Below are 12,402 nucleotides of genomic sequence, written 5' to 3' on the forward strand. Positions count from 1 at the left end.
TGGCTTTTGTTTTCATTTGTCTTTTGTTATTATGAATAATGCTGCTGTAAACATTTGTCTTGTTTTTTTCCTATCTTGTAGATATATTAACTAAGAGGAGAATAATGTGCTGGACATCACTTTAAGCTGTGTTTCTTTACAGATCACTTTTAGTCTTCCTCAAAGTTCTCCCATTAGGAAGGCAAACAAGGAAAGCTGGCTCCACGGGCACTAGCACAGGCGCCATGATTCTGGTTGAGGTGTAAAGATGGCTACCCGGGGCATGTTTTCAGAAGTTCAACTGTGACAAGAAGTAGTTATCAATATGGATGCCAGTTTGTCCCTCCTCTTCTTTATTTCCCTGCCGTACATCTTGCTCAGGACTGTTCAACAGAGAGAAGGAAATTAGCTGGTTGGGAGTCCCCTTGGCAGGGCTGTCTTCAACTCCAGACTCAAGTTTCTGAGCCCTTTGTCTTCTCTCTCTGAGTTAGCAAAATTACCAGTCAAGATGGCATAGAGGCCACCTAGTAGACATAGCAAACTGTCCCTCATCTGATTATTCAGTAATGCTTGTTAGTAATCTCATACATGAGCCCTGTATATCCACAGACAAATGTAAAAACCTTCCCTAAAAGCCGAGACTGTAAATTCCAAAAAGCCAAGTCCCGCCCCCTCCCCCCCAAAAAAAAGAGGATAGAGAGAAACACTGTAAATTGATGATATATGGCGGAGATAATAATCAATGTAATGAAACAAGCTATATGAACGGTTGAATGTGAAGCTGATGATGTGCCCTGTAAACTTTCACTCAATGCAAAATAAAAACATTTAATTTAAAAAAAAAAAAAAAAAAAAAGATGGCATAGAGGTAGTAGAAGACAGCAAAAGTTTTTTTTTACATAGAGATCAGAGAAAGAGATGGAGAGAATGAGGCAGGAAACTGGACCAGACCCCAGACCTCTCTGCACCCCTTTACTGACTGCAGGACCTTTCTGCCTTGCACAATGCAGCCGTTCCTGGTCAGATCTCAGTCCACATGCTCTGATTCATGGATAATTCTGGTAGTGGTGGTGGTGTTATGCTATGAAGTCGGTTCTAATTCGTAAGTTTCCTAGGCTGTAAAGGAGGCAAAAAGCCTCATCTTCCTCCCACAGAGGGGCTGGTGGATTCAAACCTTACAGTTAGCAGCCCAACACGTAACCCACTTCACTATCAGGCTAATCCTAGACAACAAAAATACCTGACAACCCTACCCTCTGATTCGATATATTATAAATACCTTAAAAGGAAATGGAGAGAAGAGGTCTGGAAGGGACACGAGAGAAAGTACTAGCATTACAGTCAATGGGGAAAGAATGGCACCACAGAACTTAGAGTTGTGAAGCAGAAGGAAAAGTGTTCACTATTCATCTAGGCCCTATTCCAATGTTACTGTTCCTAGAAAACTTCCCTGAGTCTCATGCCCAGAGAAAACTACGTCCTCCTACATGCTCTGTAATCATAATGTTTTGCACATGCTTTACCACATTCTGTTGTAGTTATCTATTTATAAGTTGATCTAAATGTTTTTGAATTCCCCTTCCTCTCCTCTTCAACCCTATAAATATTAAGTGAAGCCTACCACGTCTCTTCCATGCTGTTAACTTCCACATTCCCTAACTGCCATCTTGTCTTTAGCCTCTCATTCCAATATCTTTCTCAATGTCATCTGGGTAATCTCTTCAAAACAGCAAACCTGTTCATATCACTCAGCTCAGAAAATTCTCCACTTATAATGCTACAAAAATAAAATCTTTCCTGTCTACCTTCTTACACATCAGGCCCTAAGATACTGTCTCTTCCCCAAGTATACCATGTTCTTTAATAATTTCAAACCACTGTACATATTTCCTCTTTCTAGAGGGCTCTTCCACTTCTTTATCTGGTAAATTGTTAGTCATCTTTCAAAACCTGGCTTATATGTCCTCTCTTCTGTGCATTCTTTCTTCTACACTTGAATTGAGATCTCCCACAGAACAGAACAGGAACGGTATTATTTAATTATCCATTTCCAGGGCCAACAACAGGGCTAAACAAACAGTAAATTTTCAATAAACCACACCATAAAGTTGATTCCAAATCACAGCAACTCTACAGGACAAAGTAGAACTCCTCCATAGGATTTTCTGAGGCTGCAAATCTTCACAGAAGACTGCTTCTTTCTCCCAAGGAGCAGATGATGGGTTTGAACCACCCACCTTTCAGTTAGCAGTCTAATGCTTAACCCACTGTGCCCCCAGGACTCCTTAACTATCTGACAGATATACAATAAGTGAATGAATCAATGAGTCAATGGAAAGAAGGAAGGAGGACAATAAAATGTTGGTTTTCAAGTGATGGAGAAGAATATTAAAAGTACCACGGAGCACTAGAAGAACAAACAAATCTTGTGTTCAAAGAAATACAGCCAGAATGTTCCTTAGAATCCAGGATGGCCAGACTTTGTCTCTCATACTTCAGACCCTGGAAAAGGACATTATTCTTCATAAAGTGGGTCAGCAAAAAGAGGAAGACCCCAGTGAGATGGATTGGCACAGTGGCAGCAGCAATGGGCTCAAGCTTAACAACGATTGTAAGGATGGTGCCGGACTGGGCAGTTTCATTTTGTTGTGCGTAAGGTCACTATGAATTGGAACTGACTTGAAGGCACCTAACAACAACAATGTAGTCCAGGGAAATAACTCCCTTTCTATTCAAGACCATTATAATACATTTATTGCATTACCATGCCCAGTTTGTCATGAGTCTCTGTATTCATGCATTTTGGGTAGTGTCCTTCATAGTGACTCCATCATATAACTTGCTTTTGTTGTGTGAGTTGGTTGGCCAAGCAATAGCAAATGTGACACAAGCAGAGGGTGGAAAAGTAGTTGCAGGTGTCTACAATGATTGGGTCTTCTCTTTCTTGCCCACCACTACTGTCATGAGAACAAGTCAGGGCTAGCCTGTTGGAATAATACAAAAGACAGAGAGTAAGAACCTAGTCATTCCAGCCAGTCAGCTGCCTAGCCAACCAATCACTAACTGCAGATATCATCTGCAGATGTCATACTTCCTTCTGAGTAAGCCCAGCAAAGATCAGCAAAACTGCTTTGTAGATCTGTAGACCTGTAAGCAACAATAAAAAAGTTGTTTTCCTTGAGAGAATGAGTTGCCTGTGGACTCTCATCACAGTCTAGGGGGACATCGTGGTCAACTGGCATAACATAGTCCACAAGGAAAATATTCTACATTTTACTTTGATGAGTAGTAACTGGGATCTTAAAAGCTCAGGAGTGTGTCTGGTAAATAGTTAAGAATAAAAGAATATGAGATCATTTTTATGACATAAACTTTTTTTTTTACATTTAATCACATAGGACTTTTTTTTTTTTTAAGTTTAAAAATGCATAGAGAATGAATATTAAAACTCAGTGAAAGTGGTTGTGGGGGTGGTGTGCTGTCAAGCACACTCATAGCAGTTCCAACTCATAGCAACCCTATATAGGGTTTCTGTGGCTGTAAATCTTTTCAGGAACAGAAAGTCTCATCTTTCTCCCACGGAGCAGCTGGTAGATTCAAACTGCTGAACTTCTGGTTAGCATCCATCAACAGTCCAACTACAGTACCAGAGAACCTTCAGAAAAAGTAAAAGGTGTAACAAATATATAAAAACTAAGAAATAGAGTAACAAATAAATGGAATGTGGATGAATTCAAATAATGCATGAGACATTGAAATAAAATTAGGAAAATAGAGAAAGACTTCATCAAGAAACTCAATCATTGAAAGAGGCAAGAGCAAGTGACTTAGATTATCTTGAAAGTCATAAAAATCAAAGTGAACAGCAAAATCCTAAAACTCAAGGTGAGAGTATACTATTTTAGTTTCATCACTATTGGTATTCAATGGAAGAAATTAATAACTGAATGTACCAGGCAAGTGGCATGGTTACTCCTTTGAAATAAAATGTTCTACATGGCTAAGAAGTTGGGGGTCGGGGGTAAGTTCATGAGCAGCTATGTTAGGTACAACTATTGGCCTCTTCCTGTCCAGAGGAAAGAACAGTGATGAAAATTCAAGTTGCTTGGAAACAATTGATCCAATGGACTAATGGGCCATGTGAACATCACTCTCCATGACTCTGAGACTAGAAGAATTAGATGGTGCTTAGCCAACCATTATCAACTGCTCTGAAAGGAATCACATTAGAAGGTCCTGGATAGAATGGGAGAAAATATGGAACAAAACACAAAATCATAAAAAGAACAGATAGAGACTGGTGGAACCTTTGATACTATGATAGATACTATGATCCTTGACCATCGTTCAGGGCTGGAACTGAACTCACCCTCATTGTATGATTACATGCTCACCTCCATAATTGGTCTGTTAAATCCTTGAGGACAGACACCATTACTTATTCATCTCTCTATAGCCAGGGCTCCTAGCTTAGAACCTGACATCTTGCAAACATTCAACAAATGCCCATTCAACTCAAATTATCACAAATTTATGATGAGCTTTGCTATACCTCTCTCAGAAACAGAGTTTTCCTGCTGACCTCTGATTTCCCTTAGGTTATATCACATACAGTCTATATGAAAGGAGCCTAGGAGAAAATATCTCTGTCTTGATATCAGGCTAACCTAATTCACTTGCTGTCTCTGATCTCCTAGACACAGTATCATGGATCCAGAACTCTGGTTCCCATTCTCGCCATCCTAAGCGGATTGTTCAAGATTAGCATCCTGGCCTACTTTAAACTGAAAATTCTAGTGACCCCTTTCAGATATGCCAAGCCCTATTTTGATACAGAACATGTTAACAGACATCTTAGAAGACTAAGATAAATCTTCTGAGTAAATGCTCTGGCTGGTGTATATGAATAGGGGTAAAAACTGATAATGGGCAGTTTAATACGGTTACTTCTCATCTTTCAAGACTCAGCTCCAGAATCACCTTTTCCATAAAGCTTCTTGACTTCCAGTAGAAATACTCCTTGTCACTTCATGCCCCTCACTGAACAATGGACAGATTTACATGATGCCTACAATATTTACTATATCTAATGACCATTTACATATTTGTTGATACTAATATCTCCATTTAGGAAACCACCAGCTGTTCCATGGGAGAAAGATGAGGCTTTCTACTCCCATAAAGATTTACAGAAACCCTATACGGGGTCGCTATGAGTCGGAGCCAACTCCACAGCACATAACCACCACCACCACCACCAAAGCAGGGACCTTGTCATTTACACTGGCACACAGTAGATGCCCAATAAATGTTAGTGAATGAAAGAAAGATCATTGTTCAGTATAGAAGGTGGACCTCACATAAAGGGCACAGTCACTGATGCATTATTAATTCAAACCCTACCAGTGAATGGTAAGCAAATTGTATCCTGGGAACGAACAACCAAAAAAAAACTAGTAAAGAAAGTAAGAACACTTTTTTCCCACATTGCTCTCTTTCATATTTTCTTAAAGACCCAACTGTAATAAGACGTCAGCTTGGGCATTCACCAAGCCAAATGACAGACAGGGAAATGTTGTATTGCCTTTGAGCCTGCCTGACTGCTGCTTCTCTGGACTGGTTCTTGGCTCTGCTACTGTCACCCTTAACTGATGCCAACAATTCCCAAAGGACAGAAAATGGGCACTGACAGCCTGTTTGGTCAAGGCTTATTTTCTAAGCAATCTCACTAAGTTTATTCCTCCTGAGTTCACTTAAAATAAGAAAACTAAGGGTTGGATAATCTATCTTACACATCTCTGGGGCTAAAGTACCTAATTTTCTCAGCCAGTCACAGGCTGAAGAGACTACTCTGCCTTAGGCCTACTTGTGTCTCTCTTGCACCAGCACAAGCCTATTTAGTTCTCTTGATTGTCCTAGGACACAAAGATGTTCAACAATCAGTTTGTACACTGTGTGTCTAGGCTGATAGCAGGGAACAGCTAAATGGCATTCCGCTGCTTTTGGGTTTCCTGCTATCCTTGAATATAGCTTTCACATTTTAGCTTTGATACTCTTGTCTGGGTTCTTTCCTCCACCCAGACTTCCCACTCTTGCTAGGTTCATTGAATACAGCCCCGCACATCACTAAAGGCAAAAGTCACATGACACTTCTGTAAGATACTGTCTCTATCCCTCCTTTGGGCCCCAGAAGCACTAGGTGCCTCTCTAGAACATTTATTTTATCCCTTTAGGGCAGGATATGATTCATCCAAGTCTCCCTATAGGGTCCAGCACAGCACTGGCAGACTAAATCGTTTCTGAATAAATGGATGTTGATGTCTGAGTGGACAAAATAGAAGTTCAGCCCATATCTCAACATCAGTAGACATAGTGGAGGTACTGCTTTGCAGGTGTGTTTAGAAGACCCCTGGGACCTCGGCACAGTCTTGGGATCCATGGCACAGCAACAGCCCTTCTCTCCACAGGACTCACAGAGAGGAGGCCCAAAAAGCACCGTGTCCAGGGCTTTCAGCTGAAGCTTCTGCCGATGGCTCCGGTCTGTCATCTTCAGAACAGTCCCTGTCATGGTGGTATTGGTCACAGCTAGCCTGTTGAGGCAAAGAGTAAGGGATAAGTTCACTGCCTGCAAAGATAGAAAAGATCCCACAGGACCCCCAACTCTTCATGACTTCTAACTCTTGGAGCCTGCTCCCCTATACATTTGAAAACAAAGAATTTATACCAGTGGGTCTTAATGAGGAGTAGGCAGGGACACATTACCAAGGATTTTCTCACCTTCTTTCTCCATATCCACTATTTCCTAAGTAAGCTACCCTCTAGGAATTATCCATAGATAACTATTCCCACAGTCAAGTGTAAATTTTCAGTTATACCTCTCCTTTCAGGGAGATATAGAGGTATATCCACTATGCATCTGTCCCCATACTCCCATCACTGGTAAGTTGATTTTTCTGTGCAGTTCACCTCAAAACCTTAAACCATGTCACCCAGTAATTCTGGGGACCTCTGAATTATCCTAATCCTAGCCCACCGTACATTATATATAAACCTGCTGATAACAAAAATTACATTAGTCTTGTTAGGTTATATTTGAGTCATTGAAATATAATTTACTCCCAACCGGATGAGTGTAACTTTTTATGACCTTCAAACATACTCTCAATGATAACTCTAATAATAGAGAGACTGTAAACACGAAAATGACCTGGGGAAAACTGGCATTCATTTCTCTTCTGCTGGAACACAGTGGGTATAAGAGGAGATGGGTGTAAGATATGAAAGGTTGACAACCACTTGTCTGGGGCCCACGAGTGAGGACTTAACACTATACTACCCTGTAAGGATGGCACTCTTTCTGATGCGTAGCTGTACTTCCTGGCTAGAAAAGATGTTTCTGACATCACTGTGTGATTTACGTTTCTGCATGTGCATGCAGGAGGAACTAGTTCTTTCTCTGGTTTTGGAAAGCAAGCCAGCCTACCCATAAGAGGCACAGTAAGAGACTTTGATGAGGTGGGGGGTAGGGAGAGAGATAGATGTGGGTTCTGATCCAAGTTCTACCAATACCTCACTTCTCTGGTCCTTAGCTGCTCTGCCCCATTCCCTGTGTTCTCAGTTTCCTTCTGTGAAAGCAGCTGCTGTGGAGTGGATTCTCACTCATGTTGACACCATGTGTGTCAAAGTAGAACCATGCTCCATAGCGTTTTAAATGGCTGATTTTTCAGACCTAGATCACCAGGCTTTTCTTCCAGGCTGACTATGGGTAGATTCAAACCTCCACCCTTCCAGATAGGAGCTGAGTGAGTTAAACACTGGCACCGCCCAGGACTCTTCCTTCTGTGTAAACTGAGCATTCTTGAGGCCCTTCTTTAAAGCGCATCTACCAAGTATATGGGACTTCATCTAGCTGATCAAAATAAACTTTGTCATCTTATCTACAGTCTACTTCTTCTCAAAGAAACTTAAGAGCTAGAGGGCTAGCAACATCTAAGCAATCACAGATATGAAGAAGCTAAGATTTACTAAGTAATGCCTATGTATCTGGCACTGTTCCAAAACAATACAATACTTCACTTAATTCTCACAACAATCTTAATAGAGTTCAGTTCTAGTATTAGCTATGTTTTATAGATAAGAAAACTGACACTCAGAGTTGCATACCTTATATCTTGTGACTTACCCAAAGTCACAAAGCAAGTCAGGGAACAAACTCAAATCTAGACTCTTGTCATTATACTATGCTACCTAGCAATGGGCCTAGAACCATCACCACCCTATGTAATGAAGGCTCTATACTTTCTGATGTCACCAAGGTACCACAGCTTGGCATCCTCTACCTCTGTGCTCAGCATGGCTGGACCTGAGCCTGGTCTTAGGTCTAATCGTAGTCACAGGAGCGCTAAGAGAGACCATGGCTTAGGAACTGACTTCTTATCCTTTATTTCCTAGTTTTAATGCAATTCATAGCTACTCCCCAATATGGAATGATCCACAAAATCACAAGGCAGGACTACTATTTCTATGGGTAACCTAGCCTTATGTAGTGAGAAAAGAAATCTGAATTCTAAATCTTTATGGTTTATCATCTATTTTGTCAATCTAGGTCTTAAAAACCTGGAGTTTCTCAAGGCATTGGTCGAGTCTAATGCATCTCTGTCCTCAGGACCCAGTAGAGTGTATGGCAGTTGATAGGTGCTCAGTAAAGTTTTGATAACTAGAACCTAACAGATATCGTCAGGGAGCCTATCTTCCACCACACGGGGCAAGAATAAGATGCAGTGAACAAAATCAGGACACTTAGAGCCAGGCAGACCTAGGTTCAGTTGCCAGCTCTGCCACTTACCAGCTTGGAAATAATAAAATAATTGAGGTCTAGTTTGCTCACCTAAAAATTAAGTTAGTAATTCCTTCCTCCTAGAATTGTTGTAAGAATCAACTGAAATAACAGGCAGAAATGCACTCTAGAATGCGATGTACAAACATTAAGATTATTACTCTCTCCAAAGTAGGGAGAAAGTATGAAGAAGAAGCTACATGTAGCAGAAGAGAGAACAGCCAGCCCAGTTAAGGCCTCAACAGCAGCGCCTGGTAGCTCTGGGACTGGAGACTGCAATGTGTGGGCATTCTAACAGCTTCCCCTTCCCACTTTGTTGAAAATCATAACCAAATACACCTACCTAATAAGATGACAGATAATACACAATCAGCACTTACCAGACAGTAAGCCCTTTGAAGACAAGAGCAGGTAGCTGTCATCTTTATCCCTAACACCCTGCACAAAAGTGCTTGGCACAGAGCAGGTGCCCAGGTAATATTTGTGGATTGAATAAGTAAATGGATTAATGACTGAATGACAGATGTCACTTGTCTGATATAACAAGCAGTACTCCATCCCCTTCACACTCCCATTCCAAGCTATAGAATATTGTGGTTGTAAAAGAAGCAAAAAAATTGTGAGACAACAGTTGTTGGAGGAGTGACCCAGAGTGGAGACTGGGTCAATGTAGTTAGTTTCATCTCCACACTATTTCAGTTTGAGAAAACAAACTGCACAGGAAGGCTAAAAGGACCCCAAGCTCCTGGGCTTTCAAAGAAGCAGCTTCTAGGGGACGGAAGAAGAAGACAGACAGACCACAGGCTTTGACGTCTAGCCAAATCTAAGTTCAAATCGTAATTTTTTTATCCTAACCTGCCATGAAACCTTGAATAAGTTCCTTAAACAGTTTCATCATCTGCAAAATGAGGAGAATAATAATACCTACCTTGCATGATAGATGTAAAAATTAAATGAGATACAACATATTAAATGGTATCTCGTAGTATTGAGCCACTGCTATTCATAAAGTTTTCAGTGCTCACCATTCAGAAGTGGTCCATCTCTCCTTCTTCCTAGTCTGAAACCTGTCCATCATGGGGACAATGCCAGTATCTAAAATACCAGTGCATAGCTTCCAGCATTATAGTAACACACAAACCACCACAGTATGACAAATATAATAGCAATTGTGAAGATGGCCCAGGACTGGGCAGGTTTTTGTTCTGTTATGCAGACAGCCACTCTGAGTCGGAACCGACTTGATGGTACCCTAACAACAACAACAACTTAGTATATTCCCAAGACTGATAAAAATATTAAATAGGAGACTGGATACAAAATGCTCATCATGTTCTATACAAGCACATAATAAATGTGAGAAGAGGAGATTCTACCATGAGAAGGGAGGGACCTCACTTAACTTGGTCAGAGCTTATGATGGTAGGCCCACCTCAGTCCATTCTGAAGTCCCACAAGTGCGAGAAACCTAGTACCCTCCTGACCTGGGCATGGCATGGCCACCAAGCTGCAGCTTCCGGAAGGTCTCCTCATACTGAGGCAGCTCCACATATGTGATCAACCACTGTACCACTTCTTCCACGGTCCAGTTATACACTGTGGGGAGAGACAAGCAAAGATATAACTCTAGAATGTCATGCACTGCTTGCATTTTTTTTGTAACAGTCATATTAACCTTAATATTTAACAAATGTTTATGTGTTTGATAGCTCTCTCCTAAATACAAAGAGTGCATACTGTATGTGTCTTATTTATAGGAATATTTATATCTAAAGTGATAGAAAGAAAATCTATTTTTTACAAGAACCAGGAGTGGGAGCTAAAATTTGACTGGGAAAGAACACAAATAAACCTTCTGGGGTGATGGAAATGTTCTATATGTTGAATGTGGGGATGATTATAAAGATGATATGTTTGTCAAAATTTATAAAACTGTATGTTTTGTACATAAATTAGACTTCAAAAAGTTGTTTGACAAGACAGATGGGAGAACAATTAGGCAGGTTTGCATGGGCTAAGTGGGACAGAGGTAAATAAAGATGTATGTACAACCTTGGAAAAACAGGGCTCTGGGATACAGAGATTGAGACATGGTTGGAATGGGCAAAAGGGGGGAAATAATGTCAAGATGCTTATCTGTCTTTTGAATCTTGGTTTCCCTTGCATACAATTATAAAATAGACACTTAAGGGGAAGAGAAAGGAATAGCCAGAAATATCACTATAGAAAGCTTGTAAATCCGTCTTCTGCCTATAACTGATTGGAATACCTAAAATGGGGCTACAACTTGCCCAGTGAAGGAGGCTTCCTGTGGAGCCTCTGCATTACATAAGACCATAAGTGGAGTCCTGAACAGCATCTAGAATCTTCTAAGGTGGGAACTCTCCACTTGAAAGGACAAGCAGATCAGCCTGGAGCGGCTAGAAGAACAGAAGATACTTCTTGAAAGAAAGACCGACAGGAAAAATACAAAACAATAACGACAGTCTGACTGACTACTACAAGAACAAGCAAGTTGCTAGCCCAGAAGACATCAAGGCAAGTGGTGGGGTCCCCTCAGGGCAAACCCCCTTCCAAGACTAAGATTCAGTGGGAATACATGAGCAGACATGCACTCTAACTGGTGACCACGTTGGTCACCAACAAGGGGAAATAAGGAAAAAACAGCAATGAAGCTGCATGCTAAGCCCTACCATGTTCAATAGACTCCTGTGAACCTGGGTGGTTGGCCAGCAGTATAACAAGACCTGGGGACTCCTAGGCCCAGAGTCAGTGACATAGCCATATAGAACTAGAGTAGAGAGTGAAGCGTCCAGTTGATAAGAAGAGAGGGCATATGCACAAGAATACCCACACTTGTGGATAATACCCACTTGACCTGGCTTCAATGGCTGGATGATCAGAACTCAACTAGAAGAAGAAAGAAGAGGAAAAAAAGAGTAATCTGATACAATTTGATGAACTTCACCTACACCTATGGATGCAATAGCTCAAAATAGGGAATAAATTTTTATGGTAAGGATCATTCCCACCCCCTTGATACACAGGGTAGACAGGGATGGGTGGGCAACTTGGACATTGGCTACCCAAAATGGGGGGGGATACAAAGGCAAGAAGTGACTGCCTTACAAGCTTTCAAGAGGGAACCTAGATCCAGAGGGTGTGGAGGAAGGTAGAATCTCCACTGAGTAGTATCTAATCTGTCTGATGAAAAGAGATGGGGAAGGAGAACAAACAAGATGGCGGACCGGGTGGACGTGTAGTAAAGAGCTCCGCCAGCAACAACAAAGAATACCCAACCAAGCAGGCTCAGGGGATGGTCCCAGAACTCTAAACCACATACAAAGGAATATTTAGAAGGTTGAAAGGCTCACAGCTGGGGGAATTTGTGGCAGAAGCAAGAAATCTATTGCTTTCTAGTCGGGGATGTTCAGCTGCTCCAGGAGCCGCCATCTTGGGTGAGACCATGTGGGGGAAAGATCGGAGCGGCCACAGACGCCTGGCAGAACCGCTGAGATAAAGGTGTGGACATTCTTTTCTTTTGGTATCTGTTCATTGGTCCCTTGCTGTCTGCACACCTCCATTCT

At 41.4% G+C, this 12,402-nt stretch overlaps 1 protein-coding gene across 3 annotated transcripts in view; it reads right to left on the reverse strand.

Moving 5' to 3' along the window:
- STIM1 (stromal interaction molecule 1) overlaps positions 1 to 12,402 on the reverse strand; it is a 263,756-nt gene that overhangs the window by 32,778 nt on the left and 218,576 nt on the right. For all 3 annotated transcript variants that reach the window (XM_006870250.1, XM_006870251.1, XM_006870249.1), the window contains exons 4-5: positions 10,300 to 10,411; positions 6,454 to 6,569 (exon numbers count right to left, since the gene is read on the reverse strand). In XM_006870250.1, coding sequence (XP_006870312.1) covers positions 6,454 to 6,569; positions 10,300 to 10,411 — 228 coding nt within the window. The remainder of the gene's footprint in view (positions 1 to 6,453; positions 6,570 to 10,299; positions 10,412 to 12,402) is intronic.

This window comes from Chrysochloris asiatica, unplaced genomic scaffold, assembly GCF_000296735.1.
Source record: "Chrysochloris asiatica unplaced genomic scaffold, ChrAsi1.0 scaffold00140, whole genome shotgun sequence".
Taxonomy (NCBI): domain Eukaryota; kingdom Metazoa; phylum Chordata; class Mammalia; order Afrosoricida; family Chrysochloridae; genus Chrysochloris; species Chrysochloris asiatica.